At 46.4% G+C, this 23662-nt stretch overlaps 1 protein-coding gene across 2 annotated transcripts in view; it reads right to left on the reverse strand.

The window, feature by feature from the left end:
- THSD4 (thrombospondin type 1 domain containing 4) overlaps positions 1-23662 on the reverse strand; it is a 578933-nt gene that overhangs the window by 546529 nt on the left and 8742 nt on the right. The window contains exon 2 of one of the 2 annotated variants that reach the window (XM_045449229.1): positions 8274-8381. In XM_045449229.1, the coding sequence (XP_045305185.1) occupies positions 8274-8302 (29 nt within the window). In that variant the 5' untranslated portion in view covers positions 8303-8381. Of the gene's footprint in view, positions 1-8273; positions 8382-23662 lie in introns of those variants that run through there. The other variant, XM_045449231.1, reaches the window with a different exon arrangement.

Raw genomic sequence — 23662 nt, forward strand, 5'->3', positions numbered from 1 at the left:
AGCCAGAGCAATATATTACCCCAGAGGCCAGATGAAACTCTGCCAAAGGCTGGAAGTTTCCCACCCATGCTCAGTAGGCTCTGTTTTAGGATACCCCACCCTGCTCACACATACCTATCTAATTGGTAGTCCATAGCTGTGCCCACACCGCTTCAAAACACCAACGATCTAGCCCAAATCCTTGTTCCTCCTGACCCAGTTCAAAATTAATGTCTGGGGAATGGGACAGCATGTGTATGTCTGTGTGTGTGCAACTCGTGTGTTATTTCACTTTGATAGTTTGCTTTGGCAGACTGTTCCACGCTTGCAACGTTTTGACAGATTGAAGGCTACCAGGGCCTTTGGCAAACAAATCATACACTCCCCTCCGAGCGGCGGGGGAAGCCACATTCCTACCAAGACTTTCTGATTCACCTTGCAGTAGAAACAACCCAACCTTGCACACCAAAGCACACAGGGGGAAAAAAAAATGCCATCTACCCAGTGTCGTTGTAGATTTTAAACACTCCATCATTTCATTTCCTCCTGTAGAAAATAATACTCATTGAAATGCAGTACAAGATTTACATCATGGAACCAGGGCTCTGCTCTGGGCTTCTGGATTTTCCTTGGCCAACCGCTCCCCACCCTCCACATCAACCATCCTCAACTCCAGGGAGGATGGATCATGTCACAGCCACTGTGTTCCTAGGATTACCTCAATGAACTCAACACCACTTGAGCATATCAAGTAACCAAACAAGGAAAACAGGGGGCGGGGGGGAACCCACCTTACTTCTTTTCTTCTTCAGTTAATACAACCCAAGAGATATTTGGGGAGCAGTTGGGAAACGAATAAAATTATACTGACCTTAGCAAAAGAGAGCCAAAATCTTAGCACTGAAGTGAAATCTCTACCTACTGCTCTCTGGAGCTGAAAAAGTTTTGCTAAGCATGCATTTCACCAGCTCAACCCTCTGCCTTTCTCTGACAGCAGTTAAGAGTAAAGGCAACAAGAGAGGGAGACAGGTGACAAATGACATTCGACCATGAAGACTTGATGGCTATCCATGATCTCACGGCTTACGAGTATTATTTCATTGAATCTCCACAACCATCCCGCCAGACACTTTCCTTATATTCACTCTGCAGGTGAGGAAATTGAGGCACAGAGAGGCGAAGTCATTTATCGAAGGGCACACACACCTAAGTGGCAAAGGCTGATTTCAAAGCCAGCAGTCAGACCCTTGGCCTGGACCCTTAACCACCGTGCTCTGGGGCCTCGTTAACACAACACACCTTTAAAGCAAGCATTTGCATTTCATCACATCAATTTTCTTCCCCGTTCTTACGAGGCTGTGGCTTCACACATCTGTTTCACTTTCTGTCATGCTTGCAAAAATAATCAGAAAGTAAGTACATGTGATAAAACCTGGTTTATCCAGCCTCACAAGAGAACATTCTAAGGTTTAAAATAATGGAAGCCGACCATTTCAATCCCAAACTTACAAAAATGCACTCTATTTATTTTCCTGATTTCTTATACGGAGTATACTGAGCGTAAGTAACCTTTTTTAGATGGCTCAGAATCGCCAGCATGATTATCAAGCCATCTGTGGAGCACAAGGTGGTGGCCTTGGAGCTGAGGAGGTTGAAAGGCCCAGACGCCTGGGATTCTCTGAACCCCCAGCCTGCCCTTCGCTGTCTCCTGCCAGCCATCAGGCATCGCTTGCTGTGCCGTGGACAAGCCTGTGCCCTCTCAACTCGGCTTCCTTTAGGTAGGCCTCGGCCTCAGAACCAAGCTGAACCCAAAGTAAGACCGACAGGCTCGGCGCAAGGGCCTGCCTACCTTTCGTGGGGTGAATGTTTCCAATTTAGAGCATGGATTTAGAGACACCTATTCTATGCATATTGGTTTTTATTGCTGATTTCCAGGTTCTCAACTCTTGTGGCCATTTGTGTTCTCTGGACCAGGGCCTCTGGCAAAGTGAGGTGTCTGTCACGGCACAGCTTTTTAAGACCCATCATCCTTTGGTAACTAACTTCCCCTCCTCAATGGCAGATTTCTCAAGGAAATGGTTGCTGATGCATCTTTGCAGCTAGTAGACAATCAGCAGAGCTCTGGTCCCACCTCGGGACCAATGAATAGCGAGTGAATGAAAGAATTGGGAGGATGGAATGAAGTGAGAGAGAGAGAAGAACCAGAGGGAGGGAAGAATGATGGCTCACAAAAGAGGTGCAAAGAGCTCCTGTCATAACACTCCAGCAATGAAGTGTTTTCTAAGTGCATCTCAGAATTCTCTGTTGGGAAAATAAAAGAACAGGAAAAAGGAAGACAATCCTAAATTAGGAAGATTTCCACAAGTTGGCAGTTACGGGTTCCAGTCCCCGGCAGGGGTGGGGGTCAATGTTAACCTGAAGCCTATAAATCCACTTGGGTCCATAAGGAATGGGTAGTTGGCAGCCCAGTGATCACACCTTGACTCCACTGGATGCTTTTGGGTACAGAATGTTCTAGTAAATCCCACAGTCAAGTACTGAGTGATGAGGACATGCTCCAGGTGCAGGGCTGTGCCAGGCATAAAGAAAAATCAATACTGTCTGAATGCTTGCCATCATTTTATAGGTAGGGGTTTGCCAGGGCAGTCCTCCAAAAAACGATTTTATTTCCTCTTAGCCTCGCTGCCTACCATTCAGATGGCTCTCCTACCAGGCTTCCCCTAAAAGATTCCAGCAGGCTCTTCCCCGGCATACTTGTACTGTTCTGCTCCCACCAGAGGAGTTGTCTTCATACAGGGTCAACCGTGTTCCCAAACCTGTGTGTGCACGTTGCTTTGGAATCACGTGAAAATATCCGAATAGTACACAAACCCATGACATAGAGCGCAAAAAGGAGTCGTTGTTAGTTGTTTCTACGAAAATGAAGCTGAATGCTTTGGAAAGACTCAGTAAAGGCAGGTAGCCAAGAAAAAAAAAAAGACTGTTGGCAAATTAGGTGTGGATGAGACAACTGTAAATGATTAGGGGCAAAAATAATAAAATCTAGAATCATCTGAACTCAGATTGCTTTGCAAATGTCTTTAAATTCTCACTCCACGTTAAAGAAACCCAAATGGAAACCTTAGATAATGTTTATGGGTGTGGTTTGTGCAAGAAGGACAATCAGGGGTTCATGCTCAAAGAAAAGTCCTTGGCCCCGTATCAAAAAATAGTGAGTGAATGTACATGTGTTTTAAGTTAAAAATAAACTGTTAAAGGTGTGTGTGTATCATTTGTATGATTTGCTGCTTTAACCTGCTTTTGTAATTAACTAACAATCCTCATCAGGAAAGAAAAACTTTCTACTTTCTTTCTTTTACCCAAAAGATCATTATCAACTCATTCATTCAATATTCAACAAATGTTCATTAAGTATTAACTGGGTAGTGGTTTAGATGTGGGCTACACAAAGTCTGTCCTGCTCTATTAACATGATGTTTTTTTTTTAAATTTTTTAATGTTTATTTATTTTTGAGAGAGAGAGAGCGAGCATGAGTTGGGTAGGGGGCAGAGAGAGAGGGAGACACAGAATCGCAAGCAGGCTCCAGGCTCCAAGCTGGCAGCACAGAGCCCAACGCTGGGCTCGAACTCACGAGCTGTGAGATCATGACCCGAGCCGAAGTCGGACGCTTAACCAACTGAGCCACCCAGGTGCCCCAAACACAATTAAGTTTAATACTAATAATCCAAACCTGACCCCTCCTCCTCTCTGTCCTCCCTCCTTCCTCTACCCTCCTCCTCCCCCTCCCCCACCTTTCCCCCTTTTTCCTCCCCTTATTTTCTCCTCCTCCACCGCATTTCTTAGTCACTGGCACAGGGACACTGATTGAGCCCATGATCCTTCCCAATGACCACATAGTCCTCCACCCCTGAGGGGAGTCTCCGTTTTCACTGATGGATCATATCTCAAATATCACTATTTTGGTCATTCTCTTTCTTACACACACAGACACATCTTCTCAACACGCTTCTTTTTTCCTTTCTGTATTCGGGATCTTTTTCAGTTGCCCCAAGAACAGCCACCTCTCTCTTTCTCATTTCCTCAGTCCCTTCTGGCTGTATTTCTGAGTGAAGCAGCTGACAGGCATTACAGTAATATTACTGTACTGAAGTGTGTATGAAGGCAAAGAAAAGCCTTACGTTTCAGAAGACTAAAACCAGACACTTGACCTAGGGCCACCAACCTGTAAACCCCTTAAAATGATCCAGAACTCCACTTCACAAGACCTATAAAAATCACCATCTACCTCTGTAATCTAATTACGTCTGTATTTCTTCAAACCCTACTCTTCAAAAATAAGGATCACCTAGTCAGCTTTATTTTCTGCCAATTTAACCACTTGTCTGGCATTTTCAACCATTGTGTTTTCCTTTCAAACATAAACACTGTCAACTATACTGAGGCATAGTACGAGGTTCAAAATGAGCCCCCGACCATGCAGACCGGCTCTAAATAGATTTTGTTGGCTGGCCATGATACGTAGCCATCACCACCTGTTATACTAATTCTAGCAGAAAACTAGGTTTGCTTCCACTCAATCACTGAACAAACACATAGGCTGTAACTGTCATTTAAAAAAAAAAAAAGTGTACCATTTGGAGCAAGACTTTAAGAAATATACACTTTGGTATCACTTAGTGTCTTTTCCTCTGTTAACCTGTAACAGGACAAAGACTTCCTAATGTAGCCTTGACTAATCCTTTGGTCCAAATGGATTTTTCCCTTGCCCTGAATGTTGCGTGGCCTCCAGGCTTGTCCAACGTTCAAAGACAACTCGCTAACCAGCTCCATCAAGAGTTAAAACTTTCGTGGTTTTTCTGCTGTGGGGTTTAACAGTGATTCTTTTTATTACTGCAGACATTGAGCAAGGCAGAGATACTCTTGCTATGCTAATACTCCAGGCTTTTTGGTCTTTTTCAATGAGGGGGAAGCTGGCTTTCTGCTTCTGTGTGGCTTGGCAAAAACTGGGGAGGGATTTTTAAACTAAATCTCTGCGTATCAGAATTGTGAATCCCCTTCAATGTTTTTTCCTCTCAGGGATTTTCTTGGCAGCTGACTTCTAATCTGGACCTGTTGCCCTATAGGTAGAGAAATCTTCCAGCTTTTCCAATTGATCTTTATGCACTTGGTTGCCTTTATAAATATTTTTTTTAAAAAACCTTAAAATGTGTGTGTGTGTGTGTGTGTGTGTGTGTGTGATCTACTAATGTTATCAAAGACTTCTAGCTCTTAAAGTAAACATAGCCCTTTCCCCAGAACATTTTCTAAAGCATTAAAACAAAAGTCATTCTAGGTTTTTTTCAGATTAAAATAGATTTATAAGGCCCTTGAAACAGAATGCAAAACGGTTTATGAGTTTTAATGCAAAACCTGGCTTATGAAGAAGGAGACTTCATGGAATCTGCAGCTGAGCTCTTGCAAAGAATCACCCATCCTCAGAGCCCACATTTTCTCCCCCCACTCCATTCAGCAGAACTCTTGAAGAAACGTTCTGCTCAGTAGGCCTGTTTAAACAGCCGCTTCAGGGGCGCCTGGGTGCCTCAGTGGGTTAAGCTCTCGACTTCAGCTCAGGTCATGATCTCACGGTTCGTGAGTTGGAGCCCCACATCGGGCTCTGTACTAACAGCTCAGAGCCTGGAGCCTGCCTCAGACTCTGTCTCCCTCACTTTCTGCCCCTACCCTGCTCACACTCTGTCTCTCTCTCTAGAGAATAAAAGAAACATTAAAAAAAACCTTATAAATAAATAAATAAAATAAAATAAAATAAAATAAAAATAAAATAAACAACCCCTTCAGAAGGACCCTAATGCTGGAGACCTGTCAAGACTTCCAGAGTTCAATCCCAAGGGTAGCAAGGCCACATCTAGCTTTCAACTACTCCCACCCTGCTCATTTCCAACCATGGGCAATTTCTCTGAAATAACACCCAGCCTGGAGGTGAGCCTCCCCTCGAAGGGAGATGGCTTCCAACCACCAATCAGATTAGGAGAGGTCAACTGTTTTCACAGAGGCATCAATGAAAATTCCAAAATCCCATCAAGGAAAAAACTTGGGGAGTTCTCCCAAGCAATGGCCTTCCTCGGGCAGCCTGGGTGGCCACATTTTTGAGGGTCCTCAGGACTTGTAGAGGCCTTTCTGCTGCTGGCCAGGCTCCCACTTGGGTACCACATGGCGAACCCACCTTTGGTCATCCTTTGCTGCCCTTTTCCATCCAGTTCAATATGCAACTGCGGCTTCCACTTCTCTGTCCCCCATTGGGGTCCTGGTGCTCAAACATGCTGTGGTTCTGAAGTGACCCAGTGGCCCAAGTGCACTTCTCACTCCCCTGTGGTTGTACAGCATTATTTTGGAGTTTTCACAAACACAATGCATAGCTCATGTCTTGAAATATCTTTTAAATCTATTTGTTAAACTATGGTTTAAAAATGCAAACCTGGGCGCCTGGGTGGCGCAGTCGGTTAAGCGTCCGACTTCAGCCAGGTCACAATCTCGCGGTCCTTGAGTTCGAGCCCCGCGTCGGGCTCTGGGCTGATGGCTCAGAGCCTGGAGCCTGCTTCCGATTCTGTGTTTCCCTCTCTCTCTGCCCCTCCCCCGTTCATGCTGTGTCTCTCTCTGTCTCAAAAATAAATAAACGTTGAAAAAAAAAAATAAAAATAAATAAATAAATAAATAAATAAAAATGCAAACCTGCTAATTTAGGTTAGTTATCAAATACTATCCCTGAGCAGATCTGGGCTGCCCTGTTAACAGTTGGATTTTGCGGAGACCTCAGAATGGAGCTTTTCCTGACTTCGGTCTGACTGTGACACACTTGTGAATGACATTAATGAAGAAGGCTGTAGCTCTGCACGGGTCTTTGGACTTCAGGCCTGCACATGTCTGTTCATGTAAAATTATACAAGCAACTACAGACTAGGGCGTGCATGCGCGCACACACACACACACACACACACACACACACACTACACTACACTCAATTAAATGCCAGGCATTGGCCTAAGAGCATCTGCCCAGCAAATGCTCTAGCCCTGGTTGGGCAATCACATGTGGCACCACCATAATAACATAGTATAAGCCATTTTGCTTTTTATTGTAAGTTCTGAGCATTCAGGGCTAATGTATAGTTACAAAAGAAAAAAAAAGTACAAGATATCCTTAGTGATTCAACTTTTAAATAAAAAATTCTTCCTTCCCCGCTTTCTAGATTCTGAATCTACTTATTTAAAGAGCATCTTGAGATTGCAAGATGAACTTCCTTCAGGAACTGCAATTACTTACCTTGTGGATCAAGATTTTCTTAATTTTTTTTAATGTTTATTTAGTTTTCAGAGAGAGAAAGAGAGACAGAGCATGAGCAGGGGAGGGGCAGAGAGAGAGGGAGACACAGAATCTGAAGTAGGCTCCAGGTCTGAGCTGTCAGCACAGAGCCTGACACAGGGCTTGAACTCACAGACCTCGCGATCATGACCTGAGCTAAAGTCAGACACTTAACCGACTGAGCCACCCAGGTGCCCCAAGGCGCCCCAAGATTTTCTTAAGGCTACACAGCTAAATCAAGAGCAAAATAAGCTAGATGCTAAGGCTGATGTACAAGCCATCATCCATAAATCCCGATTCCAAATTTTGGTGTTTATCAACACAGACTCATTGATCTCATAATATGTAAATATTACAAATCCAAACCTAGGAAACAAATTTAGCTTAATAAAACACTACCGTTAACCATTTTGCATATTGTGTTTTTACAGAGCATTTGGACCGAAGAAGTTTTCAAAGGGTCTATCGGGATCAAATAAAACACACAGGTGAAGGTCACAGATGTTTTGAGCAGAAGGAACCAGAGATGTCCCTTTTTAAGTACACTGGATCAATTAAGTCCAAGCCAGAGGACAAAATTGGCTTAAGTTCTTCAGGTAATTCCATTGGGCAGCCAGGCTAAATATCCACGCATCCAGGAACGTCTTTATTTAAAAATAAGAATCTGAACCCCAGAGGTCTCCCAGGAACTAGCAGAACACCGGGTTGAACCCAAGTCACTTGGATCTCAGTCCGAGCACCTCTTCCCACAGCACACTACTCCCTAGGCCTCGAGGGCTCTTGTGAATAGCGGACTTATTATACACACGCACATAGTATATCAACAATATCACTGATGTGCAGACCCTCAAGGCTAGTTACTATAGAGACTGTAGAGGAAATGCAAATATCGAATTTCCTGTTTTCCTGTTGTCTTTTGAAAAGGTTCTCCACTTACCTGAGAGACCGCATGAAATAAGAAACCATGATGCTGGGCGTCCCGGAAGAAGCAAGGGCTCCTCTGAGATGTTACCAGTTTTCCGCAGATGGGAGTGATGTTCAACTCCTACGGAAGGAACAACATTACTATTTTTAGCATCATTTGCTTAAGAAGATCCTGGAGTCTAAGGGGGCCAATGAAACCGGAAGCAAGCAAATGGAAGCCATTAAAATAAAAACGCCACTGTCCAGTTATGGTTACATTTCCCAATTGAAATCCGAGTATACACAAACATGAGGTAACAGATTTATGGGACGTTCAGCACAGGCATTGATCCATAAAAGATGTTCAATAAATTACTATTAGTATGATTATCTCAGACTGGCTAATATCAGAGTCGGCATTAGGCAACCCTGCGTTGGAAATCTAGCTCCATCTATTAAAGGCTACATGACCACAGAAAAGTCACTTCGCCTCTGTGTGTTTTGGTTCCGCCAACTGTACATTTAGGGGTAAAAATACCGCCTAACAGGGGACGCCTGGGTGGTTCAGTCGGTTAAGCGTCCGACTTGAGCTCAGGTCACGATCGCGAGGTCTGTGAGTTCAAGCCCTGTGTCAGGCTCTGTGCTGACAGCTTGGAGCCTGGAGCCTGCTTTGGAGTCTGTGTCTCCCTCTCTCTCTCTCTGCCCCTCTCCCACTCGCACTCTGTCTCTCTCACTCAAAGATAAATAAACATTAAAACATTAAAAAAAAAAATCTTGGGGCACCTGGGTGGTTCAGTCGGTTAAGCGTCCAACTCTTAGTTTAGGCTCAGGTCGTGATCTCACAGTTCGTGGAATCGAGCCCCGCATTGGGCTCTGTGCTGACAGCATGGGGGATTCTCTCTTTCCCTCTTTCTCTGCCCCTCCCCTACTCATTTTCTCTCTCGCTCTCAAAATAAATAAATACACTTTAAAAAAAAAAAGAAAAAACATATTGCTTAATAATAAAAAGAAATGATGTATTGATACATGCTACATCGTCATGAACCTTGAAAACATTACCCTGAGTTAAAGAAGCCAGCCACAGGAGACTACATATTGCACGATTCCATTTACAGGAAATGTTGGGGGTAAACAAATCTATAGAGACAAAAAATACGTTAGCGGCTGCCAGGGTCAGAAAGGTTGGGAGGGGATAAGGGGAGGTGCAAGATTTCCTCCTGGGGTGACAAAAGTGGTCTCAAATTACACTGTGCTGATGGCTGCCTGCCCAACCCGTGAATGTATTAAAAATCATTTAATTGGAGATGTTAAATCGGTGAGGTGTATGCTATGTGAATTACATCTCAATGAAACTGTTTAAAAAAATACTGCCTAAGGGATTGACACAGGTGGTGGGGATTAAGTGGCGGACATGTGCACCGGGCTTGGCCCGTGCCTGGCACCCGAGCGACGCTCATCACCAAGTAGCTCTGCTGGCATTGGTGCAGGAAGAGGTCAAGCGACACCTGCAATGTGTCGTCCCAGGAAAAAGAGGAGGGTAGAACCCCCCACCTACAAATACACCTCTCCTCGGAAGCCCTTACTACACAGAATGTCTTAACACTGTCAGATGAACCAACAGTTTCAAAGGTAAACTATAAACAGCGTCAGAAAGCCCGGGATGGGAGGTTTGGTTGGGATATAATGGAACTTGGGAAGAAAAACCACGGCCCAGTCTCCCCTCTTCCTGTTCCTCCTTCTCAGGGAAAGGCAACAGATGAAGCGAGGTTTCAAGCCATGCCCAGGGGTCCACTCTAATAAAGCCAGTTTTCCAAAATCATCGGTTTCCCCTTCAGATTTCTTTCTTACCAGAAAAGGGGTGGAAGAGGGGATGGTGAGATAAATTATAAGGACTTAAGAAAAGACAGTGATGTGAATCAGAGCCTTCCACTTGCAGGGGAAAATAATCAAGATTTTAAAAGTTACCACCAGCCCTTTCTGGGGGCTATTAAGAAAGTAAAGCCTCTTAACTGTAATCACCCCTAATTAGCCATCAGCAACTCATGAAATTACTCATGGCATTGAAGACCCTGAAATTCTTGGGTCTCGGCCAGAAGTTACACTGAGATCCACCAGGAAGAAGGCCAACAAGCATAAATGGGAACAGTTAAAACTCCTCTGAATCCAAGGCATTGTCTTCTTGGCCGGGCAGTGGGTCTGTGTGAAGACAGAGAGTAGGACGAAATCTCTGCCAAGCTCCTAATAATGATCAACTAATCAATAATTATTTACTTATCATGAGACTCAAGAAAAGGATGAGTCAGTGGTCTCCCTTTACAATCTAGCTTAGGTGGATAAGATTCAGGGACGTGGAGCTGTCAGAGGAAAGGATAGCGTTGTCTAGAACAACAGGTGAATAGTGTTATACAGAGACCCTGGGCACAAACCAAGCTAGATCAAGAGAAAAATCGCTGTAGAGGGCTGGCCAGACATCGGCAAGGAAGATGGGACTTACAGTCAGCCCGTAGTCTACACGGGTTACAAATGAGCAATCTAGAGTAGCCGGAAAAAAGTGCACACGCTGTAGCCTCAATGACCTAGGTCTGAGACCAGGGGCCTCATTTATTAAGCAGGTGACTTTCGGCATTAACACTTCTGTCTTTCAATTTCCTCGGCTGTCGGGGGGGGGGGGGGATACCGCTTGGAACTACCTGTAGGGTTGCTGGGAGTATTAAATATTTATTAAGATGGCATGAACTGGGTGATAGACACACACATGCGTGCACGCACACGGCACTGTAGGCACGCTCCTCAAGGAACTTAGAGTCTAGGTGTAGAGGACTATACACTTTAAACAAACTGAAACGTAAGTATAAAAATAAAATTGTTATAGGGGCGCCTGGGTGGCTCAGTCGGTTGAGGGTCATGATCTCGCGGTTCACAAGTTCAAGCCCCATGTGGGGCTCCGTGCTGACAGCTCAGAGCCTGGAGCCTGTTTGGGATTCTGTGTCTCCCTCTCTCTCTGCCCCTCCCCTGCTCATGCTCGGTCCCCCCCACCCTCAAAAATAAACAAACGTTAAAAAAAATTGATGAAAATAAAATACAATTCTTACAAGCACCATGAAAGAAAGTCCGAGGTGCCTCAGGAAGTATACCGGGCAGTGGTCTGAGAAGGTCCCTCTGAGGAACTGACCTTTATGCTGGGGCTTGAAGCAGGCGACAGCCAGGCGTGGACGTCGCAGGAAATGGGAATCACGTGTATACAGGCGTGGGAGGAACCGGAAGGAAGAAGGAAGCAGTGTGGGAGCAATGCAGCAATGGGAGGAGAACATGGGGAGACCCGCCCCCCTGTGGGGAGGTAAAAATCCCCTGAATACGGCAAATGAATGGCTGTGGCACGAGGGAAAGAGAAGAGTCACCCATGACTCCCTTCGGATTTCTGGTGGATGGAAGCAGCAAAACCAGGTACCAGGGAGCTTTTCTGTTTTTTTCAGGAAAGGAAAGGAAGGGCGATGTTGAGGAAAGAAGGTCTGCTGCAAAGCAGTGGTTTCCACAACTGACAAGAAGCCAACCAGAAAAACATCTTAAATATCCAAACAATTTGAAAACAGATTGACAGCCCCTGCTGAGAACCATGGACCCCATCCTCCGGGCATATCTTGCCTTCAGCTATTTGCTGATAACAGAACGAAGCCGTCATGATTAGCCTCTCTTTTTTTTTTTTTTTTTTTTTACGTTTATTTAATTTTTTTTGACACAGAGAGAGAAGGAGAGCACAAGCCGGGGAGAGGCAGAAAGAGAGGGAGACAGAGGATCCGAAGCAGGTTCTGCGCTGGGATTGGCGAGCAGGACGCGGGGCTCGAACTCACGAACCGTGAGATCATGACCTGAGCCGAAGTCGGTCGCTTAACCGACTGAGCCACCAGGCGCCCTACCTGTCATTTTAAAATAGGGCTTTTTTCCTCTTTGCCTCACCTTCTTAGAATTTATATTTTGGGTGTACATCTTACGTGGTCACATCATACATTAGTTAAAAAATGATAACCAAACAGTATGCGGGACCTGTACGTGTAGACATTTTTTACCGACGGAGTGTGCCATCCAAAAAAAAGTTTCGGAGGCCACTGGTCCAGAGTGTTTTTTGACCAACTTCTTAATCAGATTTGACTCATCACTTTTATCCGATCATACGGTTGAGGAGCTTGTTCCAGAGGGACTCTGCCATTTCCTGGTGTTCACCTGTGCTTCCGTGATCACTACTGTGTTATGTCAGTTCTGCTTTTCAAACCGCGGGCCGCAACCCCTGTCTGTCAGGAAACAATTCTGTGGGTCATAACCTGCACTTTTTTAAGTGAAACAGAAAATGAAGGAGAAAGGAGACACTCTGGCATCCGTCGCCCACAGTGTGGGCAGCCATGTCTCGCCGTGGCTCACAGAACAGTTTAAATGCCCTTTTTAAATGCACCGGAAGACCAGAAGGCACGGGGAAGTTCTAACTGGTCAGGGGGAGTAAAATCATGACGACGAGGCAGAGCCACATTGCCCAAGCCCCTGAGAAGCCGCACCGAATTTCGATGAGATGGCTGGGAAAGAGCCATCGTAGGGAGCAGGCAGAGACCTGATGAAAGCGAGGTTTCCCAAAAATTCATTTGGCGGCACTGTGCCGAGCCTGGGGAGCCGAGTAAGCATGCTATCTGTGGCGCTGATTCCACTTTTTGAGGTTTGCGTCTGTGGATTTATAACTTTTCTTGACAGCGACCAAAAAATCCAACGATGTAGTTGCTGTTAGAACATAGGCTCCCTGGGGGAAGCCCAGGGCCCGACTCTCTCTCCTTTCCACAAAGATCTTCAGGAAGGCTGAACGGTCACCTGATTTGGGTCAGGCTAGAGTCACAGTCCCCACGCACCAGGAAGAAGTGGCAGGGGGTTCCAAGGCTCAGTATGGCGGAGACAGAAAGAGGAGCCATGACAGATTTAACTCGGGGTGGAAGGTGGCTCCCAACCCCAAAGAGGACAGGGGCACTATTTTGCTGCCCTTTACCAACAGGCCCACCTCTGAGCATGTTTCCTGCCCCTTCTCCTCATGGCCTGACCAGAACTCCTGGAAAAACCCACCTGAGTTCCGTGGTCCCCAGAAGAAAAGGATCTGTTCAGCCTCCCATGTGTGGGTTCAGAAAGGCCCACCTTGAGGCCACATCGCCACGACAGGAGCCAGTTCCACCTCCCCATCTTCCCCCCACACTTAGGCTTCTCCCCCCTCTGGAACCCCCATGATGTAAAGCGGTCAGCCAGACAAACAAAAGCCCTACTCCCTGGGGCGGTGGAAGGGACTCACCACAAGAATGAGGACCAGACATTTCAGGAGGCAGTTCCAGACCCCAAATCAGCACCCAGGAACGTGTGGTGGGGGCAAGTCACAGAAGCTGCCCTTCCTTTGCGAAAGCCGCCCCCAGAACGTCCTGACAGAACAAGGGACTCCACGCTGGGCCTATGCTCCACCCAATCCCGTCTTCCCCAACATCACCAACACTTCTGCTCCACCGCCATTTCCGCCAACTTTCTTCCCCCAGAACAGTGGCTGACCCTTTGTGGCGCCCCCTACCTGACATGCAAATTGTCTGTGGACAAAAGTACCAGGCTGTAGGCTCCCAACATCGGTGTCCAACCCCCATCTGTCTTCCATTAACAGTAAAGCAGAAGAAGAGTCAGGAACCGACTTTCACTAAGCACCTGATATGGGACATGATAGTTAATCATCACAGCAAAACTGAGGCCACACGGCAGGTAGAGGGTAGGCCAGGGACAAACACAGATCACCAACACCAGAGTTGGCCCTCTTTTCACTGTTAGACTCACTGCCTCTCACCTTGCAGAGAATCATGCTTAGCTAGCCATTTAGTAATAAACACGTGAATGGACGGATGGATGGATGGATGGATGCTTTCCTAAAGGACTGAAGGTGCCTCGTGGATGTGCTAGGAGGTGAAACAGGTCAGGACGTGATTGTTCATTGTGCCATGAACATCACCTAGAGCAAAGTCAGCCAGGATGAGCCGTTTTCATACTCTATCATTTCTGATCATAATAGTCATGAGGCCAAGGATGCCAGCAAACAACTACTCAGTGGCTACCATGTGCCAGATGGCATTCGATATGCTTAACACACATGAACTCATTTTTAGCCTTACGACAACTTGCCATGGGGAAATGGAGGTACAGAAAGGTTAAGTCACTTTTCCAAGCCACCCGGTGAGTAGGTGGGGGAGTCAGGACTCAAAACCAGGCAGCCCGAGCCCAGATTTTATGCACTGAATCGTCATTTGACACTGTCTTCAGAAGAGAGGCACATGAGTTCCACTTCTCAGAAGACAGAGCCCATGTCTGCTCTCTGCTATTGCTGATGTTCAGTAAGTGGCTACAGGCTGGCCTTGAACCAGAATGGAGGCGCTGACCCACCGCAGGCCTGTGCTGCCTCCGCAGAGAGGCCCACCCTCCTAAACCCTCCGGGGGCCACCATCACTTACTTGCCTGCCCCAGGCAGCAGGGTATTCAGGGCCGGGCCCTGAGGAGCCCCAGGCCAGGTCACATTTCCAGCCTCTTCCAACTGGGTGAAGCCAGCCAGAGGAGCATCTCCCTCCCAGCCCTCTGTGCTCCATCCTGTCTCCCAGCCCCTTGCAGAACGTGTCCTTTTTCCTCTGTCATCGTCAAACTCGGCCACGATATTCATTTCTTCCCACTGAACCTCCATTCTGTAAACTGGCTGGCTTACCCAGAGTGACCTGAAAACCCACAGAATCTGATCTAGGAAAAAAAAATGTCTGAAGAGCCATTGAAACTCCCTGGATACTTCCAAGCAAACACATTACAGCAGGTTTGGTTACTCAATTAGGAAAACACCGACCTCTCCTTTCTTACCTGGAGAAATTGGTACTCGGCACAGATTAGTTAAGGATCTCGATACAAATTGCATCATTTTTCATGGTCATTACCATTGATGTGGTTTATATTTGTTTTCAGTCCTAAAGAATGTTTCCCAGGTAACTAAGGAAAACGTTCAAGGTCAGAAATATCAGGAAGGCAAGATATTTGAAATAAATGGGCCATTTATTCCTGCTTCTGTATAAAGTCGGTTTTTCAACTTCAAATGGCCTCATACTACAGATCAAAGGCAGAAACGCATCTGCAGTAAGACCCTTTCTTTCCCCAAATGTTACTTAGTCATTTGATTTACAGCACTTGATAAACCTGGTTAAATGTCTTTACTTCTGTGTTAAGTCTCCAGCAGAGCTCCCATCTAGCAATTGTCACAGTGTATCAATGTGATTTGCATTTGTCTTTCAGCCCCCTTAGGTGAGACTACAGAAGAGTAAAGACTCTTCTCAAAGACTTGCTTTTTTTTTTATGTTCCTGAAGCCTAGAACAGGGCCTGGGGCACAGTAGGTGCTCTGTGATGACAGAAAGGATTTACATTCAGTCTCACTCAGAGGGCCTCTCTCCAAGCATGATCATACCATGTTTCCAAGGTACTGTTGCCCAGCCCAGCGTTTAAACAGTCACTTTGCTTCCACAGTAAATGTTAACACTTTCTGAAATTAACACTATTGATGACATTCTCTGCCCCCACCCCCACCCCAAAGCCTCCAACATGCAAATAAGCAGCTGTGATGGGCTGCAGGCCACCCTACCAAGGGATCAAAAACACCGAGACACCACACGGATACAGCCTTCCTCCCCACCCTGAGCACTCCATCTCTCCCCAGCACCCCCTGCCAAGAGTAGTTTGTAATCCCTGGGTTGCCATTAATCAAAGGAAACAAGATCAAACTCCCACAGCGGGGCTCTGCAGGGAGCTCAAATCTGTGGGAACCACAGATTTGCTGCCCAGGTCCTCTCCAAGATGATGATCCAGCCCATTTCAAAGACCAATACATTCTCCAGCCCCCTTGGTCAAAGCAGGTGGCCCTGGGGCTAATGGCAGCTTTGGCTCAGGCTGAGCCAACCTCCTGGTCCACCTCCTTTCCTTCTGATACAAACTCAGGTCCTGCCACCTGCGGATGGCCTCTTGCCACTCCAGCAAGCACCTGCGTACATCTGTGTGCACACGTGCACACACATACACGTGTATCGGCAAAGGAGAGTGTCCCAGATGCACTAACACTAAAAGATCCACAGAGGGCAAGACCACATTCATCTACAAAATGGGTCTAGGTAAGACTTCAGGACCGGGAAGAACACAGCTAATGTGGTATTCTTTCAGGAAAAAAGTGATCTATAAAATTAAACACGTGGGGCGCCTGGGTGGCTCAATTGGTTAAGGGTACAACTCTTGATTTCGGCTCAGGTCATGACCTCAGGGTCGTGGGATCAAGGTCTGCATCAGACTCCGCACTGAGCATGGAGCCTGCTTGGGATTCTCTGCCTCCCCCTGCCCCGTCCCCCTGCACCCCTCCTCTCTCTCTCTCTCTCTCTCTCTCAAATTAAGAAAAAAATTATACATGTTTATATATGTTCTTAAGACAATCCTAGGAGGTAAGTGATACTGATATCCCCATTTTACAGAAAAGGAAATTGAGGCTGTAAGCACTGAAACAATATGTCTGCAGTCCCAGAGCTAGTAAGTAAGCAGCATGATCTGAACCCGAGCCACTTGACCACTGGAGTCATGGCTTGTCTTTGCACTACGTTAAACCATCTCTCAGGTCCCCCGCACGCTACCTCAAACATACATTTCCAGGAGAGAGGCTCGCACTCACATTTACGTGGTGCACAACATGCAGGCTGCGGCATGGGCCCCAGCCGGGGAAGCTGCTGTGCGTGAGGTTGTGCTCCGCCCGTTCCCTCCACGGCGGCTTTGGCCTTGAGTCCAGGTTATTTCCTCAGTCCCCGCATGCGTTTGCCTGTCCAGAACACGTCCCGGCCCAGCATGCCTCAGTCACCATAAATCAGCCAGCCACACACTCTGCCCTCGGTGCTTCTGAGCACCAGGGGAAAGGATTTGCCTCTTTTTTGCTTGGCTCTTACGGCTTCTGCATTGACATTTGAATTATGCCATTATTTTTTTACGTGATAGAAATCTAGTCAATGATCTGTAGCAATCGCTGCCGGGCAGCGTGTGCCAAAAGGCTCCATATATCCTTACAGAAGGCGGCAGAAGCCTAGCAATTAGCCTGACTTCCTTTACACAATTCTGTGATGGGCCGGTATTAGGTAAAGCTGAAATCAGGTGCTGTGATTGAAAGATTATGATAATGTGAAACAGACAGCCATCTCATGAACTAGGAAATGTATTCAAGGCAACCAAGAGAAGCAAGTCGTTGGAGTCAAAGGTCACCCAGAGGTCAAGGGGGCAATCAAGGCAGTTGGGTTTAGCAGAATAAAACTGTTAACCACACCCTTTTTCTCTAGCGTCAATGGCCAGGCAAATCTGTTCTCTTCCTGTCACTTCTGTCCGCCTTGTCGACGCTCCCTGTGACCCAAACCAGGACTAGAAAAATATCACCAGTAACCCAGGCCCCACTAATGAGCTGCGCACGCAGGGTAAGGACTCTTACCCTCTGACCTCTTTGATTATTATCTCATGCTCGGGTCTCCAAGGCTCCACATCTCAAGGCCTACCCCTCTCATTCAGACTATTTCCAGTTTCTGCCTGCCGATGACCCACCCAAGATGAATAATAAAAGGAGCCAGCCGCCAGCTCCACACCAGGTCCCCCTCCCACCGAGCCTTCCCATACTTGGGTGGTGATACCACCATCCTTCCCATGAATAAAAGCTCAAAGCTTACCTGGGCTTCCGTGACTTCCCCTCCCGCGTGGCCTAGGCCTGGCCTCTTGCCAACCTTCAAATTTTCGTTTGTATTATCCCTCAGATAAACTTCCTTTCCATTCCATCGTCTACCAGCCTCCCCTCGCTCATCAATGAAATCATTCCGGTTGGCGTTTCTCCCATGTCCCTGTGTACCTTTGTCAAAAATCGGATGGGCGTGTTTCTGGGTTCTCTATTCTGGGCCACTGACCTGTGTGCCTATCCCGCTACACGGACTGGATTCCTACAGCTATAGAGGTCTCGAAACCCGGCAGACCAATTCCTCCTACTTCATTTTTCCTTTTCGCCGATTATTTTCAGAGGTTTGACTATGACGTACTGTGGTACAGACTTCTTTGGGTTTATCCTGTTGGGAATTCACTAGTGCTTCCTGATTCTGTGGGTTTGTACCTTAGCCTAACCTCAGGAAGTTCTAGTTCCTTGAGCATTTTTCAGTCCTACCTTCTTTTTTCCGTCTTAAGATTTCAAAGACATTATTATAGTCCTATAGATCCCTGATGATCTCACCTTGTTTTTTTCCCTTCCCCAGTCTGTTTTCTCTCTGTTGTTCAGATCAGGTAATTTTTATTGTTACGTCTTCAAGTTTGCGGATTCTGTCCTCTGTCATCTCTGTTCTGTGGTTCAGCCCATCCTCGTGAGATTTTATTTCAATTGTTATATTTTTAAATTTGAAGACTTTTCATTTGGAGGACCCCGGACGGCTCTGTCAGTGAAGCATCCAACTCTTGGTTTGGGCTCAGGTCATGATCTCATGGTGTGTGAGTTCGAGCCCCATGTCAGGCTCTGAGCTGACAGTGTAGAGCCTGCTTGAGATTCTCTCTCTCCTTCTCTCTCTGCCCCCTTCCCCCTTCTCAATAAACAAACATTTTTTTTTTTTTTAAGAAAACTTTCATTTGGTTCTTCTTTAGGTCTTCTATTTCTTTTCTGAAACTTTCTATTTTCTTCTCATTTGTCTCAAGCACGTTCAGCACTGCTCGCTGAAGCATTTTATGATGGCTGTTTTAAAAGCTTTGTCAGATAAATCTCACATCTCCGTCATCTCGGTGTTGGCATCAGCTGACTGTCTTTTTTCATTCAGCTGGAGATCTTCCTGGTTCTTGATACAATGAGTAATGTCCAATCACATCCTGGATATTTTAGGCATCGTGTTATGAGGCTCTGGATCTTACTTAAACCTTCCATTTTTGCTGGCTGCCTTTGATATGGCTTCAGCAAGGGAAGGAGGACCCCACCTCATGATGGCCAGGGGTGAGAGGGAAACCCAAATTTGCCACTTGGCCTCCACTGACTTTGGAAGGGAAGGGGGAGCATCATAACTGCTGAGCTCTCCAGCAGGTCCCATAGATACTTCTCTGGCTGGGGAGGTTAGGGATGCCTCACTACCGTGCCTCATCTGGCCTCCATTTGCACCACTGGCAGGAAGGGAAAGGGGATGAATGGCCTCATTACTGCCAGGCGGTGGTAAGAGTCTGGACTCTCCACTAGGCCTCCTCTGACCACCCCAGCGGGGAGGGGGAAGGATGCCTTATTGATGCTGGGTGGGAGTGAAAGTCCGGGCTCCCCACATATCTCAACTGAGAAAAGAGCCCCCAGAAATGGTCTAGGTTGTCACCATTCACTTAGGAACGAAGAATTCGTAACCCCAGAGAGTGTGGGAGAATGTGTTGCTGGAGGTTCTATGGCAAGTTCATGCAAAGTCAGGACTCAACACCCGTGCCCTTGGCTCCAAGATCACTTGTGCATAAACCAAAGAGCTCCTAAAGCACAGGAGGAACACCAGCCCCCAGCCAACGTAATAATGAAAAGTCTCCCTGGCCAAGGGATAGCGGCTGCCTCCTCTTACATCCTGCCGGACCCCAGGCCAGAAAGCACACGTGGTTATGCGCCATTATCCTCTAAACAACACAAACACACGTCTACTCAAGACAGGCCTTCCGTCCAACACACACAGCAAGAGCACACTCGCGAGCCAAGAGCTACAGCATCACGGTCACCTTCGGGGCTGGTGGTCTTCCATCTGGAGAGGACCCTGGCTTTCCTACCGCTGGAATCCTTGAAACCAAGATACACCCAGGAGCTGCACGGCTCGGAGCGGCCAGCAGGCCAGGCGCCCCCCCTCCTGGCTGGAGAGCTGGGTCTGCACCCAGCTGGAGGTGCCTTCCTTGGACCTGGGGCCTCTGGTCTGGCCCCGGCCGGCGATCTCAGCAGAGCACAGCTTATTCTTCTGCAAGGGAAAGCCGGTGACCCGGGAGGGGAAACTGCTTTCTAACAGCCTTTGTTTTTGTTTCCATTGAAAAAAGTTAGTGACTTTACTGCATGTGGAAAGAACCAAAGTAACAATTTCAAAGAGGCTCAGCATGTTTTGGAGCTGACCAAACACACAGAAAGTTTGGATGGGGAGGAAAAGAAAAGGAAGCGAGGGAACAAAAGTTTATTCCACATTCACCATGTGCCAGACATACGCCTTGGTGCTCCTTCCATGCCTTCCCCTGGCTTCTACAGTAAGAATTCCAGCCAAAATCAAGTTCCAAAGCCCCTACCACAGGTCATCAGGCTGTTGAGAGTCAGGCAGAATTGCTAGACTCCACAACACCATACAATAATAAACAATTTCATGGTCCACAACTGGAATCATAAAACAGAATGATATAACAATATTAATAAAGTCATTTGATGCCTAAATTTTGAAAGAGTATGATTAAAATTTTTTAATTCAGAATAACTACTTCAAGAATTATAGGGGCGGCTGGGTGGCTCAGTCAGTTAATCGTCTGACTTTGGCTCGGGTCATGATCTCTCAGTCCATGAGTTCAAGCCCCACATCGGGCTCTGTGCTGACAGCTCAGCGCCTGGAGGCTGCTTTGGATTCTGTGTCTCCCTTTCTCTGCTCCTCCCCTGCTCACATTCTGTCTCTCTCTCAAAAATAAATAAACATTAAAAAATTAGAAAAAAAAAAAGAATTACAAATTGTGTTGAAGTTAATTGCTACGTTGGTATCACCCAAGATGGTAAACACCCACAGTCTTTTGATAGAACTTGTGAATTAAGCTCTACACTCTTATGAACACTCAAACTTCTAGGAGTGATTTTGTTAACTACTGGGATATTTTAACATTCACTTTTTATAATTTAAAACAATTTTCAAATATTATAGTCACCTAGGCCAGGGGTCAACAAACTGACCAGTAGGCCAAACCTGCTCACTGCCTGCTTTGTCATATTTTTAAATAAATTTTTAAAAAAGAAAAAAATTAGGGGCGCCTGGGTGGCTCAGTTGGTTTAGCATCCGACTTCGGCTCAGGTCATGATCTCGCGGTCCGTGAGTTCGAGCCCGGCGTCGGGCTCTGTGCTGACAGCTCAGAGCCTGGAGCCTGTTTCAGATTCTGTGTCTCCCTCTCTCTGACCCTCCCCTGTTCATGCTCTGTCTCTCCCTGTGTCAAAAATAAATAAAACGTTTAAAAAAAGGAAAAAAAGAAAAAAAAAGAAAAAAGTTACCAGGATTCTATTTTATAACATAAAAATGATATGAAATTCAAACTGCAGTGTCCATAAAAAAAGGTTTTACTAGAACACAGACTTGCCCGCTTGTTTATATATTGTCTGTTGCAGCCCTCATGCTGGAAAGGCAGAGGTGATTTGCGGCGACAAATCACCATCTAGCCTGCAAGGCTGAAATATGAACTCTCTGGCCCTTTAGGGAAAAGAGTTTGCCGACCCCTGATCTAGGCACTGTGTCAAATGTTGGTGCCAGTTTAAAAACACACGAGGATGATGATGATTAACCACCACCACCACCAGCAAGGCTATTGGGGGAGCCAAAAAACTGTCATGAGATACTCAGTGAGCAATTTACGAGCAAACCCACTGAGCACAACGTTAGAGATAACCGCGACCCACCACACGAAAAGCGACGTTAAAGCAAAACTACACTTTCTGAGAATTTCTCAAGCACACCGGCACTCTCTTTACATTCTGTTCTGTGGGAGCAAAGAGGGTCCGTTATGAGAGATGGGAATCCTGTGAGGTCTTCAAGAATGCAGCCCTGCCATTAAACCCAACAGCCTCCTATTTCCTTCCCTTCCGTCTACACGGTTTCCCCGTTAAGGTGTGAGCACCGTCAAGTCTCTGAATTCCCACCAATCGGAGTCTGATGCCCCTCGGCCAGGCCCCCGGCTTCCTACTGCACAATGCTTATCACACCCATCATTCTCTCCGCCCGACCCCTCTCCCCAGGCTGTCAGTACCCCCCAAGGCAGGAACACCATCTTCTTTATCTTTAAGATGGACAGATGTTCCTGCACTCAGTAAGGCACGTGGGAGGCCCTTCATTTCATTGTAGGGCTGAACGAACACCGTCTCCCCTGACTCCGGTGGCATCTACAGTGATTCCTGGTCCATTTCACAAGCGGGGGGGGGGGGGGGGGGGGGGGGCGGTGGCGGAAATAACAGCAAACTGAACAGGGATTGATGTTGGTAGTACTAGATCTTTTTTAAATGTTTGTTTGTTTTGAGAGAGAGAGAGAGAATGTGAGTAGGGTAGAGGGGCAGAGGGACAGAGAGAATCCCAAGCAGGCTCCATGGGGCCCCGACATGGGGCTAGATCTCAGGACTGTGAGATCATGACCTGAGCCAAAATCAAAACTTTGCTGCTTAATCCGACTGAGCCACCCAGGCGCTCCTAATTTTTTGATTAGGGAAAAACAAGGAACAAACCCAGACCATTAACTAAAATGATGGAAACTGTCATTTATGCCTAAAAATGGGAAGCCTGACAAGGTCAAGAGGAATGTTTACACAAAATCATACTCTGTTAAAAAGACAGATGTGCAAATATCAAGCAGAAAACAGAATGCTGTAAACAGTATACTATGCAGATGTGAGGCGGGGAGGGGAAGAGGAGAGGGAGGAAGAGGAGGGGGGAAGGGATGTTTTGGTAAAGTTACATGTACAGTAAAAGTCAAGTTAAAAGATAACACATTTGTGGAATTATAAATTATACAGTCTTTCTGGGAGGCCAATCAGACCATATGTATCAAATACCTCTGGAGTATTTATATCTTTTGTCCCCAAAACAGCACTATGCCTTAACAAAAGTACAAAAAAAATGCACAAGAGCAGTTTTATTTATAAATAATATTGAAAAACTGAAACCAACATGTCCCCAAATAAGCAAACATTAATGTTTTTTAATAAGGATTTTTTCTATTATTTTTTAATATTTATTTACTTATTTTGAGAAAAAGAGACAGCATGAACGTACACGTCGGGGAGAGAGGCAGAGAGAGAGAGGGAGAGAGAGAATCCCAAGCAGGCTCCTTGCTGTTAGCCCGGAGCGCGACACGGGGCTCGATCTCACAAACCTTGAAATCATGACCCGAGCCGAAATCAAGAGTCAGACGCTTAACCAGCTGAACCACCCAGGCGCCCCCAAACATTAATGTTTTTAAAAATATTCTGCCACCATTAAGATAACCATGTTTTGGAAGAATATTGAATATTCAGTACCTAGGGGAAATGTTTATGGTTTATTGTTAAGTGAAAAAAGTCGCAAACAGGGGCGCCTGGGTGGCGCAGTCGGTTAAGCGTCCGACTTCAGCCAGGTCACGATCTCGCGGTCCGT

This window comes from Leopardus geoffroyi, chromosome B3 (genome assembly GCF_018350155.1).
Source record: "Leopardus geoffroyi isolate Oge1 chromosome B3, O.geoffroyi_Oge1_pat1.0, whole genome shotgun sequence".
NCBI classification, from domain to species: domain Eukaryota; kingdom Metazoa; phylum Chordata; class Mammalia; order Carnivora; family Felidae; genus Leopardus; species Leopardus geoffroyi.